Here is a 23,920-nt window from a genome sequence, read left to right on the forward strand (position 1 = left end):
TAGCATTGTAGTTTTCACGGTTAAATGTTAAATTCACCTAAAGTTTGGCCTAGTAAAGTTTTAGTAACAGGAAAGCTTTAACATCCGTTAAGAAAGACACACACACACACACACACACACGATATCTATCGTATGCAGTAGGAAAGACAAGGTGGGAAAAAAAAGCTGCTAAAAATCAGTACTTTTTTTTCTAACTTACTCCATTAGATGGCAGTCATAGACCAATTGTTCTTTATCAAACTTTTACAGCTGCACTGCATGCCTGAACCTGCACATCTATCCATTCACCATCACTGTTGTCTAAAGAAAATAATGTAGAAGAGATTAAATGTTATTGCACTTTTTATTGCACTCAAGATACAACAGTCTTCTATGGTCCAACACAATCTCTAAAGCAATAACATTTCACTCTAATATCTTTTACCTCCAGCATCACAGCAGAATAAAAAGGACATTCTGTGAGAGCTGTGAAACCACAACAAGTAGAGGAATTCAACTGTTTGGTTTAGTGCAGTTGTTGCCATGACTAGTGTATTCAGATTATTACTACATTTGAATACAAGAGCTTACAGTAAAAACTCCAGCAGCCGAGTGAGCTAATGTGTTAGCATCACAAACTGCTCTTAAGCGATTCCGAGGCAAAACACGAGTTCTGATGGTTGAGGAAGTTTACCAAGGATGGAGACAGTGAGAATAAGAAATGAAAATTGTGCCTCAGGGTTACAAGAAGAAAAAAAAGCCAACAAAAATGCTAAATTAAAACTAGGGACCTAAACTGTATTATTTTGCAATGACACACAAGATTACATAAAGAAATATTCCTCACATTTTGATTACAGTGTAAAAGGGCAACAAAGACCCTAAACCCCATCAAGATGCATTGATTGGATCTGGTCTCAAATTTTATAGCAAAAACATTTGAGCAGATAAGATGAAAGAAGAAAGTTTAAATGTAACAACAGTTACAAGAAAATGTGTATAATGGATTTGTGGGAAATGCATGAATGCTGTCATCTAAATTAAGTGGAATTTCTTCTCCAAGAACAGTACAAAAGGGGTGAGTGGTTTCAATAAAGTTGCAAAATTGAAAATTAAGCTATTGAAAGCTACTGAATTAAAAAAAAACAAAAAAAAACAAACAAACGCTTTTTTTTTTTTTAAATATTGAACTTAATTTTAACCTTAGAATGGGAGCTTGGTTTTCTGCTCCCTTGCAAAAAAATATCAGCACATCAATGTAACACTGAGGGAAAAAAAATCTGAAAGGATTTTACAAGTGATAGCTAGCCTGATGTTACAGCCTTCATATTTCACTGAACTGACAAAATATGCATTCATTCTGTTACAATAATTCACAAGTAGGCTTATGTATTTAAATATCAAAAACACCACAAAACTACTCTGTCAGACATTCATTTTTGTAAAACTATGTAAATTAACATTTACAAACAGTAAAAAGTATTCTCAAGTAGACAATGATAATTATATATAGCCATTTGAAGAAAATAAATGTGTTCACATCCCTTTGGTGAAACCTTTAGTCTTAAATTCAGAAGTTAAATCAAAATTTTGCTTTCAGAAACTAAAAATCACAATTTTAATTGTATTATAGGGATAAGTCCAAGTATATTTTTTTAAAACACGAAGACCAGCTGGTATATATAAACAGGAAATAAACAGCATTCCCCATTTTATCTCTCTCCCAAACTGTATGTGTGACTGTATTTTGTTCTATACAGTATTTGCACTAATTTGAGTTTGTGCTAAATGTAAAAATATTTCACCAAAGACAAATAATCTCAAACACCGATTGTCAAACCTAAACATTAAGTATTACAACCCACAATCAAACTCGAAGTTTGACACCAAGAGTACATTAATAGATTTCATATTATTTAGACCTCTAAAAAATACTGTAACACTAGATTAATCTCTTTACGTACATTAAGCTGTACCAATACTTGCTTTTAAATAGCGAGGAAAAATTGTAAAATAATGTCACAATATTGTGCATTTTCATATTAACATTTCTATTAGGAATCTTCTGACACGTTCACGCATAACTTATTGTAGTACATCATCACTCAGAGGTTCAGTGCCTAGTAGATACGGACACTAAATCCTTCAGGTAGCTGTATTAATTTATCTTTAAATGATTAGAAGATATATAGGAAAATGCTGCCTGTAACTTTGAAACCCATCCTGTTCCATGCAGCCAGTATATTCTATACAGCAGCCCATTAAGGCTTCCCCATGACTGGGTAATTAATTGTGTAATTTCACCTATTGTAAATCCCAACTGTACATATCCTGCCCTAATTTCTTGGTTAGCTCTGCCAGAAGCATCCGCTACTGACCACCCCTGACCAACAGAAACTGTAGGGGGGAAAACAATGCACGAGAGACACAACGCTGCTGCGTTACAAAAGAAGTCCACCAATTAGTGATCCTGTAATTAACTAGCCTCCATATGGCTGGCTTTGCTACATTCTAACCATATAACATTGAAATTGTAAGTTAAACAATAGATTGGAAGGAAAAGTTCTGCAGTGACAGTCCGAAACAGCCCCTGAAAGAATGACCCCCCTCCATACACTGCATGGGACATGTGCATAATCTAGGTTTGAACATACAGTATATGTTAGTTGGCTGGAATGTTAAATTGTATAAATTGCAGTCTTAGCATTGAGCAAAACTCTCAAAATTGATGCTTTGGCTAAGAATGTTTGTAAAAAAAATGCCAGAAGATTAAAAATATATATAAAATGTAAATTTGGAAAATTCGGATGGAAACAATTATTTTAGTTCTGTTACAGTCTAAAATTATAATAAAAATATCGATGACCCATTACTCAACTACAACACTGTAACAACCTAGCTAATGACAACAAGGACAATTTGTTTACCAAATCACATTTTTCACTTTCCTTTTCATAGAACTACCAGAGGCCCAACAATTCTGCTGCTTCCTTCTGCCATGTCTAGTTTTTGATACCCTATTTGATCCTTGACTGACTACTTTGTAACACATCACTGTATAAGGAAAAAAACCTGTGCTGTTTATGTGGTTGCATGTGGACAGAATCACACCAGGAATCCTATTGAGGTGCACAGAAATTCTCACAAGGAACACAACAATGCTACCAATCATTTTTTGGCTTCAGGAAAGGAGGATTTGTGGTAAAAAGGTAGATACTCAGCAGAGGTGACCTTTAACCCTAAAGCCTCACATCTGCCCAAAGAGGATGGAGCAGAGCAGGAAGATGGCATAGAAAAACAGGAGACCAAAACCCAACCGGCGATCCAGCTTCCAGTGGTTCAGATGAACACATGTCACCTGGAAGCAGAGACACAGTAATGAGGTAGAGCCCAAAGGTTCTATAGTAGGTGGTATGAAACGTTAGACATCACTAATTTTGTTCTGGATAAAATTCACACTGAATGTCCAGACCAGGACTTTTGAGGGCCAATACTGATATTCAAGGCATTTATTTTTGAGCACATGATTGCAAACTATTTCTTTATAACATAATGGTCACAGGTAAACACGCTTCACCTAGTAATTTTGACTAAACCCTTAAAGCCAGCAGTCTACACTCATTTTAATCCATTGTGGTGATATACAGAACCACAAAAACTGTCACTATGCAAACATAGATATGGACCCTGCTGTTTTTGATTAAACGTTCTAAGGGCTAAAATTTCATTTGAAAAACGTTGACAAATGACACATCTCCACACAGATTTAAAAGTTAAAATTAGTTAGACAATAAATCATCAAGCTGTCCACCAACTAAAATGATAGCTTTAAATCGATTCTGCAAAATGAGAAAAACACAAACCCAGGCAGAAAAAGAAACGTGCAATGCTTTGTGTGTTGCATTTACTTACTGTCAGAAACACAGACGCTAGCAGTAGGATGACAGAATACACCAGCCCTTTATTATTTATGGAGACCTGTGTGGTAAACACCAAGCAGCACAATTTTATCGTTGTGTGACAGACCCCAAAACATTTAAATAAAAAAAGAAATTAAAGAAAGAAACATTTGCTACTGTAGGAAGAAGTGTTTTCGTACTGATGATCCATGTTCCACCACAAGGGTACGCAAAGCCCAGGGAAAACCCAAGCCTAGCAGGATATCAAAGATATTGCTGCCTATGGAGTTAGACACTGCCATGTCCCCCATGCCTGAAAAGAGATGGGAAAATGACAGAAATTCAGAGCGGAAGCACAAGACCAAGCAAAAGACCTGCAGCAGGAAATTTGTATTGATCATTTTGTTACCTTGTCGAGCTACAATCAGACTTGCCATGCAGTCTGGTACGCTGGTTCCTGCTGCCAGGAAGGTTATTCCCATGATGTAATCTGGGATGTCTAGTGTGAAGCTGATGATGGTGACCTGAAACATTTGGACACATCAAGGTCAAGTCTGTCCTATAAAACCTTTCCATTCCATTCCATCCTTTCAATGTATGTTCACTAATGCATATGAATGTGCATGATATCCATGGTTAGTTGGTGTAATTAGGAATGCCAGGGATAATGTATCTCATTATTTTTTTGGTTTATAGGTTTTATTGTAGTTTCAGTATTGGACTTGATTGACTGTACTGGGCCTGACTCCTTACCATCCACACCATGAGGTAGGAGAAGACAGCAATCCACAGGGTGGAAGCCAGAAACGTGACCATGAACCAGCGGTGCCAGCGTGGCAGGATACAGTTAGGCACAGTGCAGTAGAGCAGGAGGCCCAGAGGCCACGAGATCACCCACTTCACCCGCGCACAGCAGCCACCTGACAAGATCAGGCAGTGAGGCACATCACACGAATACTGGTAGTTTTTAATTCACCAACCATCACCACTCACTAGAAGGGGATCTTGCTAGAGTAAAACAGCTAGGTACTTGTTTAAATGAAGGGTCTATGGAAGCTGATTTATTAGAGAATCAAAAGAAATAAATGAGAAACAGGTTCAGTCTGTTAAATTTAGTGCTGATTTTCTTCACCTGGTATGCGGATAGGACTGAAAATCCCATCTTCGTCATCTTCCTCCTCCTCTGGCTGGCAAATCTCAACACCTGGCTTTTCTGCCGACTCTGCCTCTCCTATTCCAGGTCTCCCTCCTCCATTTTCTAGGCTGCAGGAACCTGTCCTCTTCAAGCTGTTGCTGTTTGAACCTCCCCTTGAAGCTGTGCCAGCCTCACCATCTCGCTGGTTCTTCGAAGTCCGGATCAGCCTTTGTCTCTGTGGAGGGAGAGTGGGAATTTTGTAGTGCAGTCCAAGGCAATTGTATTATGTTTTGCATGCATCTCATATACCTCACTAATGACCATGCGTCCTGCCATGGAGAGCCTTGTGCGGGGGGAAAAGTGGGGGGTGATCATGATACGCAGACCAGCTTCAGAGAAGGAAAGTTTGTGGGGATTGAGGATGAGCAGTTCATCTACCATGATGACTGGAGAAGACTCCTGACTGTGGGTTTGGCCTGTGGAAGGAAGTTGCCAATTAGCACTATAACAAATAGCACCTAATGTACATTTAACACAATTTATAAGATCTGTGTAAAAACATTAAACACGACAATGACACTGCTCAGATTTCCCATAAAATTAAATCCCAGAAACATGTTGATCAGGTTAAGCAGAAACATTTCTTGACCTTTGTTCAGAAGCACCATAGAGGTGTTGCAAGCAGAGACATCTTCTCCAGTCTTGTCCTCTCTGGGATCCTCTGATTTGATGCAACGTGGTCCGGCGCTCCTTAACTGATGCGTCACAAATGCCAAAATCTGCGAGTTGAACCTAAATCCAAGCAGATGTTGGTTGAATACATCAATATACACAATAACCAGAGGTTTTCAGAACAGGTTTGATGATTTTGTAAACTTACTTCATAATTATAATGTAGATTCCATACATCGTCATGAGGAGCAAGGACTCCCACCTGCACAACAAATAGTACATTAGTCTACTGACATATATACACAAAATGAAAGTTGAGTTACAGTGTTCATTCAAAATTTCACAAAGATGATGTTAAGGACATAAACTCGTTGTATAATATGTTAATCAAAATGTGACAACAGTTGAGTTATCAGTAAAATCTTTTTACTAAACTGAACAAACAACGTGTATCTCGGAAGGTTTCTTCTCTTAACATTTATCACTAGTGGTCACCACTGGTGCACACGTGCCTACCTCAGATATTCTGAGCATGCAAAGACTGGGAAGTGTCAGCCAGTACGCAAGTCTGCTAAAGTGTATACAAAGAATACTGGTGACGTGAAATACGGTGGAACAGCCTGGTTTGGCACAGTGAGATTCAATCACAGCACCCTATACATCACTGATGCATCCACTGGTACAGCTTAATTCAAGTTCGTGAATAAATCCACTTTTTCATTAAAACTACTGTCACACAAAACAAAAGGACTTTTTTTCCCCCCGTTTTACAAAACACACTGAGGCAACATAATAAAACATTCACGACAGCTTAGTATCTAAGAAAGCATCAGGAACAAGAGAAATCAATCTAATCACTGATCATGTGAGAAGTGGCTGCCACTGATGTCACACACCTCCTCTGCACAAATTAAACAAATGAGAAGTAATTTAAAAACAAGATTTTAAATTGATCTTGCTCCTAATCACCTCTGCTTACTCTGAAACGAGCTGTGGCGGACTAGAAAATACATATTCAGATGGTTTGTTATTCATCGAGTCCAAATCAGGAACGAGATGGATTCACCACATTCCACAATCAATGACGGTTCAACTGGTTGTAATTATAATCGTTTGAGGATGAGTCTGTGACATTAATCAGAGAGAGAGGGGAAACACACAAAAGATGTGTCTGTGTGAATGGGTGCTAGCTCTGTGAATGTAAGTTAAGATCCATCTCCATCAGCCGTAATCAGGAAATTCAAAAGGATTCAATTCTTAGCAGAAAGTGTGATGAGCTTTCAAACAAGTCCATTTTCCAGGAGAAATCTAAACTGATTTACTGTATACGATAAGTATCAGTGAAAACACTTTAAAACCCCGTCTCATGTTCAACAACAAACAGGGAGTCAAGAGATGAAAGTATGAACGTAATTGATTGTGGACTCACCAGACAACTCTGGCGTCATAGATAACCTAGGGAAACAAAATTGATTCTTTAAAATGTAGAAGAGTGAGGGGTTAACAAAGATGCATTATTTTTAACAAAACATCTCACCAGGATGAGAGTCAGTACAGACAGGATGTAGTAAGAGGAATCTCTAAAAAGGGACCACCATGTCAAAATCACAGTCTGTACGAAGAAAACAAAAATGTTCATGTTCATTCTCAGTAAGCGCGAGCTTCAAGTTGTTAAGAGTGCCAGGCACTACTTTCTACCTGGCCTGCAAAGATCCCACTGAGGCCAATGATCACGAGGATGTTGAAGACGGCAGAGCCCACAATTGTGCCAACTCCAACGTCTCCTTTGGTGATGAAGACACCTGGGAGTGAGAGGCACACAAAAACATTACATGAGTCTATTCAGTGCATTTTTAGATTAGATAAAAATCCCCACACTCTGCCTTCACCTATTGTATCGGCGTCTGTAAAAAGTGGGCTGTCATTTTTATTTTCGCTTACACACATACAACTGCACTTCAGACCTAAGTTAATTCTTTGTTTTTATTTATGAGCTTATTTGTCAGCTATTAGTTTGAAGCAGAATAAATAAAGATAAAAACGTGCTAATTTGGTTCACAGATGTTTATTTAAATTAAACTCTACTGACATCTCCTGGATGATTTTGGCATTGGAGAAGACTGTTTGAAATGAGAAACTTTAAACATTTAAGTGTTGAGATAAGTGAAAACGAATTTTGCCTTCTCTCTAAAACTGGGAGAACAGTTGTCTCATACTAACCAATGAGGGAGGTAAAGAGCTCTGGAGCGGAGCTTCCTGCAGCCATAAATGTTGCCCCGGCCACATCTTCACTGAGCTGCAGATTCTGAAAGGATTAAATAAAAGAAGGAAAAAAAAAATCATGATCTGTTTAAGAATATTATGTAAAGCGAGTTCTTGACGATTTCCCTCACCTCAGATATTTTCTCAAGGGAAGGGACAAAGTAGTCGTCGCAGACGATGGCCAGAGCATAGAACATGTAGATAGCCTTGAACATACATAAGGAGATATATAACCAATATAATAGATATATTATGTCAGCGCAATAAGTCTAAGGCATGAGGAACATTAAAATAAAAAAAAAAAAAAAAGGCCTTACTTCAGCCCAGACAATAAGGTGTGTAATACTTACACAGAGCACATGCAGAAGCACAGCCCCCTTCTTCCTCTGCTCCTTGGTAAAGATGTCCTCTGGAAACTCATGAATAGCTGTGGGGCGACAAACATTGTCAAAAAAGTGTGTCGTACCTTATGCATTAATTTAATTCTTTGAGTTAAAATAATGCTTTTTTTCCTTTTTTAAGACAGATCAAAATGGTCTAACTTCTACTAATTAAGTGTAACTAATTTGCTAGTATTTGACAAGGAACATGACATGTGTTATTGTTTGTACCAATTCCAGGTCCTAATCAGATAAATGTATTAAAATGATAAGATATTAATTTCTGATGTAAAACTTAATTTGTAAAGTATCATTATCTTTCAGTAATTCTAGAAATTAAAAAATGAATTAAAAAAATTAGGTTTAAAACAGGAGATAGATAATTTTGTGCCATTAAAACACAATTTCTAACAGACATGCTGCAACATGCAACATCTGTAGACAGTGCACTGAAGAGTGAGGCAGGAAATGAAAGTGGTGGCTGTTTCCTCTCATTCTTTAAGAGTAAAAGAAAAAACACTTGGCACATGGCAGATTTAGTGTTCCTTTTTCCCCTTGACATTACAAAACGCAGTCTCGAGAGTGTGGTACAGCTCCAATTTACAACTCTGGGCTGAGCTGGACGAATTGAAACTACTGGGGAGCATGGAGCTATTTATAGCTCCTCAGCTCTGAGAGACAACAGTGGGCCGACAAGCACACAATAAGCACAGCGCAACCGTCACGAACGCATGCTGCATCGTGGCTGCATGGAAACTGCACAACAGGCCACATGGATTATGAGAGGGTCCCTTGTGATTGAGTATATGAGATTTGATCTTTGACACTGCAATGTCAGAGAGACAGAGACAAAAAGGTCATCGGGGCCCAAGGAGTGGACAGAAATGTATCCGTGTTCAGTTAGAAAATGTAAATGTTTGTGCACCAGTGTTTACACATTTATGTCTGCGCCTCAGTGCAGCGCTGCCTGCCTGCATGCTTACTGTGCCATGAATGCCTTCTTGTGCATCATTTTCAAGGCCTACAATTGAAGTGAGTTTCTGAAGGTTGTTTGGCAGGGTGCGCTGTATCTTCAAGCACGGAGGGAATAAAAGCCCATTTTCTTTGTGTGCCAGCTGTTGTCCCAAGGCACAGCTCGTACACCAAATCATCAGGATTTAGCATGTAAACTCCCTCATCACATAAACGTGAAGCTACACTTGATGCATTCGCTCAAGCAGCCTGTCAAGATGATCAGCTGTTGGACATCTGTGCATTTTCTGTGGCTTCATTTCCTTCACCTTCTGTTTTGTCTCTTTGTGTCATAACTCTCAGGTTATGCTGTCTGTGGAAACACAGGGCTGCAGCATGTAGCTCAGATGGACGCTTTGAGGAATTGCTCTGGTGAAGGCAGTTGCCATGGCAACCCTCTCCCTGGGGGCAGCTTCTTTTTTTTGATGGGTGGCAGTAGGAAGCCAAAGGCAGGGCAATTGTGTGAACAGTGAGAAAGGGGGAGGAGTTTCCCATGGTTAGGGTTTATGAAAAAAAAAAAAAAAGAGAAGTGAGAGCAGTTCTGGACCATAATGTCTAAAAATATTTATTTTTCCTTAAAAACCCTCAGGAGAGGTCTGAGAGAGCCAGGGAGGGGGGAGAACCAGAGATACACAGAGAAAGAAAGAAGTGTACTGGTTTACTGAAGGCTGCTAAAGAGGAATGCGCGTTGCAGAGACTTACAGTGTGCCGTGGTTTCACAACACAAGACCGCAAACTAAAACACGAGGGTAAAAGAAGATTGCACATCTGCAACTTCCCAAATCAGGGATTTAAGCCAGATGTGCCATCAGCTCAGTAAAAGCAGGGGTGTTGTAATCAGAGGTCGAGCAGTGACACTCGAGTAAGCTCAGGGAAGTTACTCTGACAATACAAGTTCCTCTGTACTCCAACCAAACACCAAATGCGTTTGTGTTTTGTTTTGTTTTTTTACTGCCAGAACCACAAACTGCTCCCACTACTAGTTCTGTCTGTCCTCACAGCAGCTCATGATTCCACACAACCTAAAAGGACTCAAAGAGTTGTGTGAACACCTCTATATTCTTATCAACTTTCTCAAATTTACTCACTCTAAACTGCACTGTGGCTTCTGTTAAAAGAAAAAAGAAAAAAATCATTTATCTAATTAGTCAAAAAGGATATCGCATAATCAATTTAATTGGTGCATTAATGAGTCCATCAGAAACTGTGTATAGGAGTTTATCTTCTTTGATCTAATCAGCTATGAGGTTTCACTTGAAAAGACAAACTGAGAGCTTCTTTATAGTAAATACAATAAATATATTATTTTGGAATCAAAGCTTTTTTGTGAAACCTTTTGAAAATTAGTTTGTTTATTCCTAAATGACAAATTTAAATGGAACTATCATTTGGAAATCCCTTATAGGTCCAATAGCAAAAACTAATACAGAAAATCACAGAATTTATAATTAGATATATGTATCTTTCTCCAGATTGACAAACACTTTGCAGCAAATTAGATCTTTTTGGATATAAGCTCAAAGTGAAATAAATTCCTAGGAAATGAAATCTTTAATAAGGTAAACCGCTGCTGATGTGAGGAGATGAGCTCCCTCAGCTGTAGAAGGACTCAGTGTAGCTGAATGACAGGCAGTGGGCAGTACATAATAATGTTATTGATCTGAAAGTCTGCAGGCTGTCCTGGAGTCAAGCTACGTTATCGACTGACACGCAGAGCAAAGTCGTGTCATGCACCAAACTGGTACACACACACACACACACACACACACACACACACACACACACACACACACACACACACGTAAAGTAAATTCAATTATGCATTTGTCCTTTGAAGTGTGTTTCTTTGAGGCTGTTTGAATACAACGCTGATGAAATGGCAGCAGGGCTTCAAACCCCACCAACCACCTCACCTATCAAACATTAAATATCATGTTACACTGTAGCTACAGAAGAGAACAAAGAGGCTGCTAAGGGTGTATAGTTTTATCTCCTTACCTGAACATACAACATCCATTACCAGTTCGGTGGGTGAGAAAAGAAAAAGAAAAGTTTAATAATAAACCAAACATCTGCCACGTGAAAAGTGACTGAGCAAGATTTAACCACAGAGTATTTGCTTCTAAATCTCCAAAGCTTCATGATTACAAATGATGGACACATTTGGTCACATTAACAATTGTTTTCTTTGTGTGGCATCCATAATGTGACTACCAAGATTAAAGTCCAAGACCGTTTGAAGATAATTTTTGGTAAATTATCTGCCAGCTTCTTTTTCTCAATGCTTTCTGGAGGAAAAAAAATAGCTGTGGAAAAATACTATTCTCAGCTCACTGTGGTTTGCCAAAATAAACAACATAACAAGCCTCAACAACACACAGTATGAGCCATTTACGTCTTACACCAATTGGATTCATTTGCCTCCCCCTTCTTCTCCTCACGGCCTATTTTTAGTTCTTTGCTTTGCACTTTTAATGCCTGAAAGACAGAATTGTCTGGGTCTCAAAATTTAGCATTCAGTTGCCTAGCAACAATGTTCTCCATGGCTTGTCAGATGAAGGCGGATCGGACCATCTCCATCGTATTAAGCACTAGAGATTTATTTTTTTTATTTTTTTTCTACAAAAGGGGGGGATGAGAGTCGGGGGCTGGACGTTACTGCGCAATCCCCAAGATAATATCCTCGAGGTCCAGGGCAGGCTTTTTAATCACACTACAGATTATGTAATCACTGTCGGATGGCCTGCCGAGGACAACCGAGGCAACTTCAGCCCAGAGCAGCACTCACTGCAATAGACTACCTGTTAGACTACCCGTCCAGGCTTAAGTCCACCTGCTTGTCTCCAGTGTATCCCCACAGTGAAGTACACTTGAGTCTTAGTAAGACATAATGAGTAAGATCTTTTTGGTAACATGAACTCAGTTCAGCACACTACAGCAAAACACAAATGGCTGAGCAGAGGAAATGGAGCACAGGTGCAGGAGAACACATCCTTATTTTTCTCTAAAGTCTTCTTTTATTTCAGCTGTTCCCTTTCAGGGGTCGCCACAGCGAATAATGCATCTCTATCTAACCCTGTCCTCTGCATCCTCTTCTCTCACACCAACTAACTTCATGTCCTCTCTCACTACATCCATAAACTTCCTCTTTTATCTTCCTCTAGACCTCCTGCCTGGCAGCTCCAACCTCAGAATCCTTCTACAGATATTTACAGTCTCTCCTCTCTCTGCACCCTGTTATATACTTTCTCTAAATCTATGAAGACACAGTGTAACTCCCTACTTAACACAACTCCTTCTTTCCCACTGACACACGTAACAAGATGTAGTCCACCTCAGTGCTTCTAGCTCCGCTCTTATGTGTCACCCTACGTTCCTGCCTCTTCTCAAAGAAAGTGTTCACTACAGCCATTTCCTTCCTTTTTGCAAAGTCTACCACCATCTGTCCTGAAGACCAAACATGCCCCTCACATTCTCATCACCTCTGTTCCCTTCACCTACATGTCCATTGAAATCTGCACCAATCGCCACTCTCACCTCTGGGGATGCTCTGCATCACTTCATCTAACTCATTCCAGAATTTCTCCTTCTCTTCTAACTCACATCCTACCTGTGGGACATTACCACTAACAACACTGAAGCTGGAAATTGAAGGAGCGATGTTCAGACTCATCACCCTGTCTGATTCTCTTTTCGCCTCCAGAACATTCCTCACAAACTCCTCTTTCAGGATAACTCCTACTCCATTTCTCTTCCTATCCGACCTGTGGTAAAACAACTTGAACCCAGCTGCTAACCTTCTAGCCTTGCTACCTTTCCACCTGGTCTCCTGGACACACAGTATGTCCACCTTCCTTTTCTGCATCATGTGAACCAACTCTCTAGCCTTCCCTGTCATAGTCCCAACATTCAAAGTCCCTACTGTAAGCACTACACTTTTGGCTTTCCTCTCTCTATGGACACACCTTCCTCCTGTCCTTCTTGACCAACAGTAGTCCAATTTCTATCGTCTCCCTGTAGGACAACAGCACCGGTGGTAAGCTCTACCGATTCATCTTGGAAGTCATGATTTGCATGTTTAATTTGGCATGCATTTTACATCGGATGCGCTTGCACTTCCTGAAAACCCTCTGCATTTATCCAGACTTGCGACTGGCACAAGAAGACACTGGCTTGTGTCCCCCTTTGTTGCTGCATTTTTTTTCCTCTGTAAAGTGTGGAAAAAATAAAAACAAAAAAATAAATAAAAAAACACCTCCAGTGTAATATCACAGAAGACAGTGTGTGACAGAGAGCTGGGTAGTGAGGTGCCTATAATTGAGAGTTTACTGCCAGATCACTTGTCTCTGGTGACTCCACGCTCATGCACCTCTCAAATATAATCACTCTAAAAATACAACCATTTAATTATTTCAAACACTACAGAGGAACAGATTCACAAGTGTCTGGTTCGGTTTTGAAAGAACAGTCAGGTAATCATATACATTGAAACTGTTTTTGCTTGCTGTACAGTAGGGATTCCTCCTGTTTCTCAAATAATGCCATTTCATTGCCTTTTTTGTAATTTCAGTGATGGCAGACAAAATGCATTGTTTCTTAAATGTCCAAATGCAAAACATTTCTTTGTAGTTAATATCAGGCTTTGGTCATCTGAGATTACCATATCAAACTGACTTCATCTGCATTTACAATTATTTTAGTACAGTTCTCACTGTTTCTCTTGCATTAGATACTATCAAGAATTGAATTCTGTGCTAATTTAGGAGACACTGTCTTGATCTTTCTAAAACTGATGGCTCATGTTAGCCTCATATTAATATTATATAACTGTTTTGCACAAAACATGAACAGCCTATTTCACCCCGATTAATTAGCTACATTTAAATTCTCAGTATAAACAGGCAGAAAACACCTGAAACACCACCTAATTTTCCAGATATATTCCAGAAATTATAGATAGAATAGAAACTGAATTAAAACTGAAACTTATGATCATATAGTAGATAATTAACCATGAGCTCGTTACTTGTGGTCAATGATATACTATTCCCCAATGTAATGCATTGTAGTACTTAATACGATCACTTTTCATATTAAACCTACAGCAGAAAAGCCAGTGCCAGATGCACATTATGTAAACCTTTTGCAAATAAATTAGGATGCCCTGACATCATGATCTTTGCCAACTGCTGTGACATAATGAGTTTCATGCTATGTGAAAATATCCTTGGATGCATGAGATGTCAAGAAAATGTGTTTCACTCTTGAAAATGTGAAAAATCAATGTTTGTTTTTCCCGATAAACGGTAAACCTGCAATTTGCATACCATGCAACATTTAGACTGACAGTCTAATTTTAGCAGTCAGAGTAAATTCAGGTGATCTGAAGATACAAAACTATACTCAAAAAGGCAAAAGATCTCTCATTGTGAAGCAGTGTTATTTTATCAACTGTGTGCCTTTTTCCCCCAGAAGAGAATAAAAAGATTTCCTCTCCGATTTGAATTTTTAATAATAAAACTGTCAGCTATGATAAATGCACCTCATGTCAGCTGGCCAGCTAATGAGCCTGGGAACCAAAGAAACAGAGCTCTGATCATGGCTGGTGACTGGCTGCTTGACTCAGAAATTATTACATGAAGTGTAGTTTGAATCTACCCAAACTAATGAAAGCGTAACCAGATTAGAAATTTCAAGTAACTTGGCTTCTGCTAAAACCAGACTACATTAGAAAATCTAATCAGGCGTTCACCTCCTCTTAGTTATTCCTCCATTTGTCTTCTATTATGTCAGTGCACAAGCTTGACGGTAATTACATACTCCTGACAGCTAACACAATGCTTAGTCCACATCACCTTTCAGTTCCCCTGCAGGGAGGCAGAAATCAGGCAGATTCCGCCTCGTTGTATACTTGCACACGTCACACACAACCACATATAAATACACAGCAGAAAAATAACCATGTCATAAGTGAGGGAGTATGTGAGTCTAATAAAACAGACTTTAAATAAATCCTCTCCACATGACAGTGATTGTGTTGACTTCTTGTCAAAGTGATTGTAGAGGCGTTGATTCGAATGTAAGATTTAAGGATTTAGCTTATGTGGTTGTTATACAAAAAGTTATCTACTGTATGTCTACCTACACTGATAAAAATGGGGTGGACATAATAGGTGTACCTGATTGGTGTACTGTGCAACAAAGCGTTTACCATGAGACAATATGAGAGCAATTTTGTATCCAATTCAAAAGTAATACACAGACATTGATGCCTGGTTATCTCAGTTCTCGGTTTTGAGAAAATGTAAAATATTACATCACAAATCACAGTTTTGATGTCTATTATGTACAATTATGAACAAGATATCAACTGTGTAACCCGCTCCTACACTAAATGATAAACCAAACTGTCACAGTTTGGTCCCGGAGGAACAGAGGGCATCTAACCAGGTCTAGCATAGTGACCCACCTGCTCGGGGCTCATCAAGGCTCTGGTTGTCTGCTTTCTCCTGCAGCAGTCTGCGCGTCCACCCCAGCGTCCTGCCATTCACGCCTGGATGAAGCCCGGAAGATGCTGTCTCTGTTACAAAATGCATCATTTAGTCATTTTAGTGCACATCAAAGACATAAAGTTCACTTGAAAGACTTCAGACACCCCAAATACAAAACCAAACCTGTGTATGTTCATTTAGGAATGAAACCAATTCATTTATATGTAAATTACTTTTTTGCAATTTACAATTACAAGAACAGCCATAGGGAGCCAATCCTACAACGTGATAAGGTTAAACCAACAGTTAGCAGAAGTTGCATTTGGATTTATTTGTCAACACTCTGCAGTTTCTGCTGATCACCTTTTATTTATACAATTCAGCATATCATTTCAAGATTTAGTGTTTGCACTGAGAAAAAGAACCTCTGACTGAACCATAGAAACATATTAAATATAGTTTATTACAAAGTAAGAAAGTATTGTTACTGCTACTTTCTTCTCCATGTAGTAATTATCTCCAGTGTTGTTCTAGAGTTAAGTGAGCACTCAACTGACTGTAGTTTAATGTTTATTGCTGTGTTTGATAGCAGCAGATTCAGTAATTCAGCCCATGCTGCTGTCAGCTGTCCTAAGCAATCAGCAATGAAATCTTTATTGTGTGTGTATTTTAGCTCTGCATTTCATTCCTTGTTAGTTAATCTCTCTGTGGCATTCAGTATTTAAAGCTTTACAAGTTTGACCGCCAAAGAACTCCCCACAGATAGATTTGTCTCATCACATCGGGGAAAAATAAAAAACCCAGATATCCTCCACTGCCTCCCACAGAGATCTTTCAACGAAAGGGCCGAGAAAATAGGGATGTAGTAATTACATTCTGTACTACACGGCATCCTTTTATTTACGAGGCAGCCTAGTGTCTGATGCATTTCGTGATTACCAAGAACTGCAGTGCACCTTTGTACCTTCAAGCTCAATGAGCCAATTTCACGAAGGCTGTGGTTGAGGCTGAGACGAGACATGAAGGCTTTCGAGTTGAGGCATCAAGAGGAGCCTGACCCGTATGAAATTCAAATTCCTTTTCTGCCACAGTTGGCTCCGCATCATTTTCACACTTGTAACTGAGAGAAAACTCCATCACCTCAACCATGTCATCTCATTAGAAAAAAGAGACACAATAAAAGGTTGACACTTATTCTTTATATTATTCTATAAAACTTTCCAGAATTTGATTTTAGTGACTCAAATCTTAACATAAAGTGGAGCATAGATAGATATAGATATATAGAATTAAACAAAAAAAAAGACTGATTATATAATATTTGTCAAAGTCCTTTATCACTATGCTTGCATTTATAAATTCAACCTACATATGATGCTGTTGCAAGCACTATATTGTTTTCAACCAGGAAGCTGTTTAGTTCAGGTGGTAAACCACCAACATCTTGGTACCGTCTCGTGTTTTCATTTTGTAAAAGTTGATGACCTAAAATAAAAAGTTAACCTTTTAAAGTATACACGTACTGGACATTTTATTAGGAACACCTGTACAATCTAATGCTGTGCCATGACTACTACTTTTACAATGTTATCATTTAGCAGTTTTAGGTTGAAACTATCAGAAAGGTGATAATTGTACTCTGTTTATTATTAAGGTCAAAGCGGGTGGTGGAGTTGTACTGAAGTGCATTATAAGAAAAGGTGCTTCTCAATTTTCTGGTCACCCTATGTTTAATTTCATAAAGTTGTATCAATTCTTGTTGGGCAATGCGGCCTCCCTTTGTTATAGCAAAAATGCTTTCTAAAAGAACCGATTTTTTTATTTATATACTTTTTTTTAATTATTATTTATTTATTTATTTATATACTTTTCAACCAAACTGTTCATACTGCAACCTTGACCTTTGATCTAGAAATTGCTTATAATTTTAGTGATCTAATATGTTGACAACAACTATACTGCTACGGTGACCATTCCTCTAGGTAAGTCTTACTGCTAAAGGCCTAAAATGTAAATATAAAAAGGAAAGAGGTTTAGAGAAGGATTAGTTGCGAACGCTGACGCAACATGAAATGTGGTGTTTTATGGAAATATCTTAATCCTGCTCTCACCCCGCTCAACATAAACACAGTGGACGGATGCATAAGGGTACATGTAAATACCATAATGTTAAGTGTAAATAATGTTAATCATAATGCCTCTCATGATATAATTGGCTATGATAATATGGACTGTTGGGAACCTTTAAGTTGAAGCTCTTTCACTGATTGTCAGATGTTTACGTTGTGTCATTTATTCATCATTTCTAGGCAACAGAGGAGCCAAACCCCATGAATTAATGTTTGTGTAACACAGACTAAACATGGACCAAATGGTGTAACTGCTACGAATCATAGCCAAGAGCCCCCATATATTTTATTCAAGGCCTGAAAGAACAAATCATTTTTTGACATACAAATGTCCAAAGCCAAACATTTGTTCCCTTCAGGAAAGACAAACCACTGTTTGCCTTTTTCTTTAGTGAAAACAAGACATTTGATCTAATTAACCGCACGTCAAGTGGACAGGCCAGCTTCCTCTGGTCCACTCAAAACAGGTTCATCATGTCTACAGGGCAAGTGTGCAGTCTGGGATAGTAAGAGTCTGTGAAATCCTCAATAGTGGCAATAAAGGTAAGCATCGCGGCATCTGAAACCTCACTCAGCAGTTAATACTCAAATACAAATATTGTCTTTATAAAAGCCCAACAATCTGGACTCCACTTCCTTGTAAGCCAACAGTACAGGCATCCAGATCTCCACTTTGACATTCAGACTGAACGTTTAGTCCCAGGTTGCAATAAACACAGAGCTGATGAACATTTGATTTGACCTTAAATGGGATCTTAGCACAGTTGTATACAAATGAGGATCAGGATTCATGAGTAAAATACAGAACAAAATGTCTCTCGTAAATATTAATAAATATACTGTTGATACTGATAAAGTTTGCAGTCACGTCTATGTACAGTTCTGATGCTTTCAGTCTTAAAATGATCAGTCGCCCTACTCATTTCATAATTTCCCTTTTAAGACCTAATATATGTTTCCTCTCTGTGTGTTAAATTTTCAAATCCAGTTTCCAGTTATTCTGCTTGCAGGCATTTTGTTAGCAGGAAAATTATTCGAATTGGTCTAATATAGGCATTTACCTCTGAGAGGATGCCTACTTAAAAGGGACCAAAAATTCCACATGTAGTCACTTTAAAGTGATTATCCATCCATCCATCCATCATCTGTCACCTCATATCCTATTTGGGTCCCGGTAGGGCTAGAGCCTAAACCAGCTGTCATCGGGAGAAGCGGAGTGAACCCTGGACAGGTTGACAGTCTATCGCAGGGCCACAGAGAGACGCACATAGAAAGACAACCATTCGCATTCATATTCACACCTACGGGCAATTTTAGATTCACCAATTAACCTAACATGCATGCCTTTGGACTGTGGGAGGAAACCAGATTACCCGGAGGAAACCCACAGAAGCGAAGGGAGAACATGCTTTAAAGAGATTATTTTTTCCTATTTTACTTTTGGGTCACTTCAGGTGATGCTGTAAAAAGGTTTTGTACAGATTAACCCATGCAGAAGTTTTTGCATTTTTATGCTGTGTTTTGGATTTCAGTTCCAGAACTTTACGGGTCTCTCCCACTCAACATCCTCATTTTATGCCATAGCAGTGACCGTTTTTCAGCAAAAAGCTCTAATAATGGTTAATGTCGAGCAAAAAGCCAAAGCCAGCATCTAACTAGTAAACACAGTGCATTATTTGGTTTATTTACAGAGTGAAAACCATGATCACAAGAACACAAGCTGGGAGATTGTCTGCAGTCACATCCTAAAAAACTGACTGCGAATGAGTAAGTGTGTGAGTGTTGTGAGACAATGTGTGACCCCATCAATAAAGGTGACGAGAGGATAATGAGTTGGAGGTGATGATGGTGGGGGTGCCTTTAGGTTCACAGTGACTAGATGAGACTTATTTGCTCATGCATATTCAACAAAGACCAAACAAGCTCACTCTGCTCATTACTGCATACTGATCAGGCTGAATTCGATGGTTTTAAGACAAAGACTGTGTGTACTAAAGGAGAGGCAGGATTATGCACAGGGACTACAATGAAATCTAATGTGTTCTGCAATGTGAACAACACTGTATGTCCTTTTATAGATGTACTTCATTCACTATGTCAAGTTTATTTTACCATGGGGATGAATGAGCTCATGGTAAAATTAGGATTATGCCAATAAGATCGTCTTGTGAATGGAACTGCAGTTGCTGTAGATCAACGGCTTTTGGCTTGTCCCCTCTTGGGGTCACCACTCGTTGATTTGGTATGAGTTTGTACGGCGGTTGTTTCTTCTGCCGCAACCCTCCCGTTTTGTCCGGGCTCAGGACCGCCAGAGAGGTCGCCCTTGATGGCTGGGCAGGGCCACATGTGGTTGGGTGGGATTCGACCCCTTCTGTATCCCAACCCAATGCTCTTCAAAATAAATACAAATAATGTATCTACATTTAAAAGCAACTTATTTGAGTCAAAAGACAAATGCCATCTAAATTACAGTGGCTGTGGAAAAGGGCAGAAATTAAAAGGGCAAACGGGCCATTTAGATTCAAGGCAGAATCCTCAACACATCCAGTAATGTGCAGTTGATCCTCTGAGAAGCAGATTAAATATCCTGTGAATGCCTAGTGAATCTGCAATAACATAACTGAAGTTATCCCCAGTGATTGGATTTATACATGCCACAGTTTGAGTCTGCTTTATGTAATCAACAAAGTGTCACATTCCTGTAGTGTGAACAAAGTAAAAATCGTGATCCCAGAAACACAAGCTGGGAGATGGTCTGCAGTAACATCAGAAACATCAGAAACAACTGAAATATTTTAAACAGTGCTTCGTGCAGTGTCGAACTTTGAGGACAGTGTTTTAAAGCTCTCCTTTAAAAAAATAATTAAACCTTCAAAACAGCTCCTTACACCTGCGCACCTGTTAATCTAAAAAGATTAAACTTAAAACCACCTCCCAAATGTTGTGCAAGTATCCCTCTGTGGCCAAACCGCCCTGGCCCATTGATTCATGGACTCCACAAGACTTCTGGTATCTGGCACCAACACATCTGCAGCATATTCTTTAGGTCGCCCATGGGGAACCCATGCTCCTTGAGGGTTACAGCCCTGCTTGTCTCAAACCATCCTTGCCAAGCAGCACTGCAGCCCTAAAGGAACATGGGTTTCCCACCCCTGGCTTTAAGTCTTTTAACTTCCAAGCTGGGGTCTCCAGAATCATATTGCATTCTGGTGCTAACCCTACATTAATCACGCACACACCTGGCTATCCAAATGCTAAAGAAATTATGACTCATCAGAGCAGGCTGCATACTTTCACTGGACCATGGTTCAGTTTTGATGCTCACATCCCCATTGTAGGCACTTTGGGGAGTGGATAGGGGTCAGTATGGGCACTCTGACTAGACTGCTATCCACACGTTTTTACACAGAAATCTGTGATGCACTGTGTTCTGACACCAGTCCACAATGGCCAGCAGCAAGTTTTTCAGCACTTTGTAGTACAGTAGCTTATGTGGGATTGCACCAGACGAGTTACCCTTTGCTTTCCATGCAACAATAAAACTTGGACACCCTCGACCAGTCACCATTGGAGGCCAATCCATAGGTACTGACCTCTGTATACCTGGAAAAATCTGGGCCTTGTCAAAGTCACTCATTTGCCCAATTTTAATACATCCCACCCCTTGACAGGTGCAATTCTAAAAAGATGATCTGAGTTTTTCACCCAACCTGTAAATGCTGTGGCAGATCCCTGTATATTTTTATTAAATCACTCTAAGTATACATTTAGAAGGAGACTCTGGGGGCATCTATGCAAGATACTGCACATATAGGCTCTTCCTATTTAGTCACAAAGGAATACAATGAAGGCGCGGTGAAGCATATGGCATATTTGTCGAGGCCAGTACTAGCTTTATTAATCATATTAAGATTAATATGAAGACTTTGACAGGATGAATAAGTTGTTCCCTTTCCATAAGCTTTACACGATTCCTGACCGTCAGATATACAATTTTCATAATATGGAAAGTAAAGGGTAAAGCAATTTAGCGTCGGTCCATTCTACAGGGCAAACACCTAAAAAACTATGCACAATCCAGCTCTAATTAAGCGTGCGGCTAGAAATTGTATGTTCTATAAAACTACATAAAATGTAATGTAATTTTTCAATAAGCAACGTTCACAGGATATTAATTATTCCACGCGCACGCCGGCATGAGCAGCCTGAATGGGTATAATAAGGTTCTCACCTGGTGCCTGGATGACCTGTGTGAGCCAAATGATGGCGACCAGCCCGACTCCACAGCAGCAGAACCGCTGGAAGGGCCGCCGGTGCCTCGCTGCTGCTTTCATTCCGGCCGCATATCCACTAAAGACATCTGTTGCTCTCTTTCTGACACTTGTTTCACACTTTCAGTGCAAACAGCTCCGGAAGACAAAAAAAAAAGAAAAAAAAAAAAAAAAAAACACCTCCAGGAGAAGGAGAAGAAGCAGCAGCAGCAGCAGCAACAGCGAGCGACTTCTCTGCCAAGTTGTGTCAAAAAAAAAATATTAAAAAAAAAAAACACCCACGAAAAAAATCCCCGCAGACAATCCTGGTTTTCCCCTCCAGACTCAGAACAGACGCCGCGCTGGCTCGCGCCGCTGTGCCTCCGGGTCGCGCATAGCGAGTAAATGCGTAAAAAGGCTTTGTACGTTCAGGTGTACAGTCTGAAAGGTCGACGCCAAATCCCACAGTGAGGTGCAGCAACAGGAGGCGACATGCTCTGGTCTCTGTGTGTCTTCAATCTCCCTATCCACTCGGACTGGTTTCCTCTCTGTGACCACCAGCCGGCGACAAACTCGGAACTCTTTGTTGAACAGAAATGTAAAGAGAAATGTGTGTACGTCGCCTCCACTGTTTTAAGCATTTGGAGCTCTGCCGCAGCTCATGTGCTAACAGTGGCACCCAGACATTAAAAGCCGCTGCACTGAAGAGATCACCTGTGTTGTGTAGTGGTGGGTCTTGTGGAGCCCAGTACAGTTTGTCCACCCATCTCTGCCTGCCCCCACGTGATTAGCTCTTGATTGGCTAAACACACCTGCTTCAAATAATAAAGGCATGAAATGAAGGGGAAGGGTCCAAAATTAGCAAAGCTGGATCTCAGAGTGGGCAGTTAACCTACTGTATTATTCTAAGTATCAGTTTCGCATGTTGCAAGTTCAGTGGATTGGTATTTGCCTTATGTTGATTGGGGCAGAACAAAAGAGATCAATGTGTCCGAACCTTTAGTTCCCACATGGTAACTCAGGTAGATGGCTGTCTTTACGTAGCACTTTCCTTTCACACACACTCACGCACACTAATGCCAGCAAGCAAACATACAACATACTGGCTGATTCAAATGTTGTTGTCACCTCACCAAAGAGAACATTTGTATTTCAACTTGATTTTACTCAGTAAACTTTTGATCCAAACACCAAACTTATTGTGGAGAGCAGCTGTGGTAAGTTGCTGTGACTCTGCTGTGTTTTTCAGCCTGGAAGCTGAGCAGAGATATTCCAGGAGACAGAGCTCATTTAACTGTGCTTGAATTTTGTACCATTCTGATTTGTTTTTTGTTTTGTCATTTTAAAGCCAGTTCCCTGCATAGCTTGGCAGAGAAGATTCGATTTATTTTGAGTCTGATGCTACTGCAAGCTTGATTTCCCAAAATTGCATATATTACCCAATTAAATGGCAATTATCGTTTGTTATCCTAATACAATAAACATGCATCAGTGGCGACCTGCACCTACCAATCAGCCAAAAGATGCATATTACTTATACATGTTCTAGGTGACCTCTAGAGGCTCTATTTAGATTTAAATTTCTGCCCAAAGCTGCCCTGAGCCTGAGAGTGTGGTGGCCTTAATCCAACCCAAACCCAGCAAACATATTGTACTTCATGTCCAAACCCAACTGGATCTTGATGCAGTTAAGTTTGTGCCCAGCCTGACCC

General features: G+C 39.6%; 1 protein-coding gene across 1 annotated transcript; it reads right to left on the minus strand.

Annotated features, from left to right (window-relative positions):
- Positions 1-324: 324 nt before the first annotated feature.
- On the minus strand, positions 325-22,943 carry LOC137108086 (sodium/potassium/calcium exchanger 3-like). Its single transcript, XM_067492374.1, has 17 exons — positions 22,190-22,943; positions 15,808-15,918; positions 8,298-8,374; positions 8,079-8,153; positions 7,906-7,990; positions 7,384-7,487; positions 7,223-7,297; positions 7,115-7,140; positions 5,894-5,947; positions 5,663-5,805; positions 5,323-5,489; positions 5,011-5,248; positions 4,632-4,798; positions 4,288-4,402; positions 4,079-4,191; positions 3,892-3,957; positions 325-3,337 (listed from the first exon to the last, which is right to left on the minus strand). Exons 1-17 carry the CDS (start codon positions 22,290-22,292, stop codon positions 3,227-3,229), a joined length of 1,830 nt encoding a protein of 609 aa, XP_067348475.1. The 5' UTR covers positions 22,293-22,943; the 3' UTR covers positions 325-3,226.
- Positions 22,944-23,920: the final 977 nt, after the last annotated feature.

This window comes from Channa argus, chromosome 22 (genome assembly GCF_033026475.1).
Source record: "Channa argus isolate prfri chromosome 22, Channa argus male v1.0, whole genome shotgun sequence".
NCBI lineage: Eukaryota > Metazoa > Chordata > Actinopteri > Anabantiformes > Channidae > Channa > Channa argus.

Coding starts and splice junctions, on each gene's coding strand:
- LOC137108086 (XM_067492374.1), bottom strand. CDS start 22,292: ATGAAAGCAGCAGCGAGGCACCGGCGGCCCTTCCAGCGGTTCTGCTGC. Junction 7,991..8,078: donor CCCTTGAGAAAATATCTGAG/GTGAGGGAAATC, acceptor TAATCCTTTCAG/AATCTGCAGCTCAGTGAAGA. Junction 5,806..5,893: donor ATCTACATTATAATTATGAA/GTAAGTTTACAA, acceptor GCTTGGATTTAG/GTTCAACTCGCAGATTTTGG.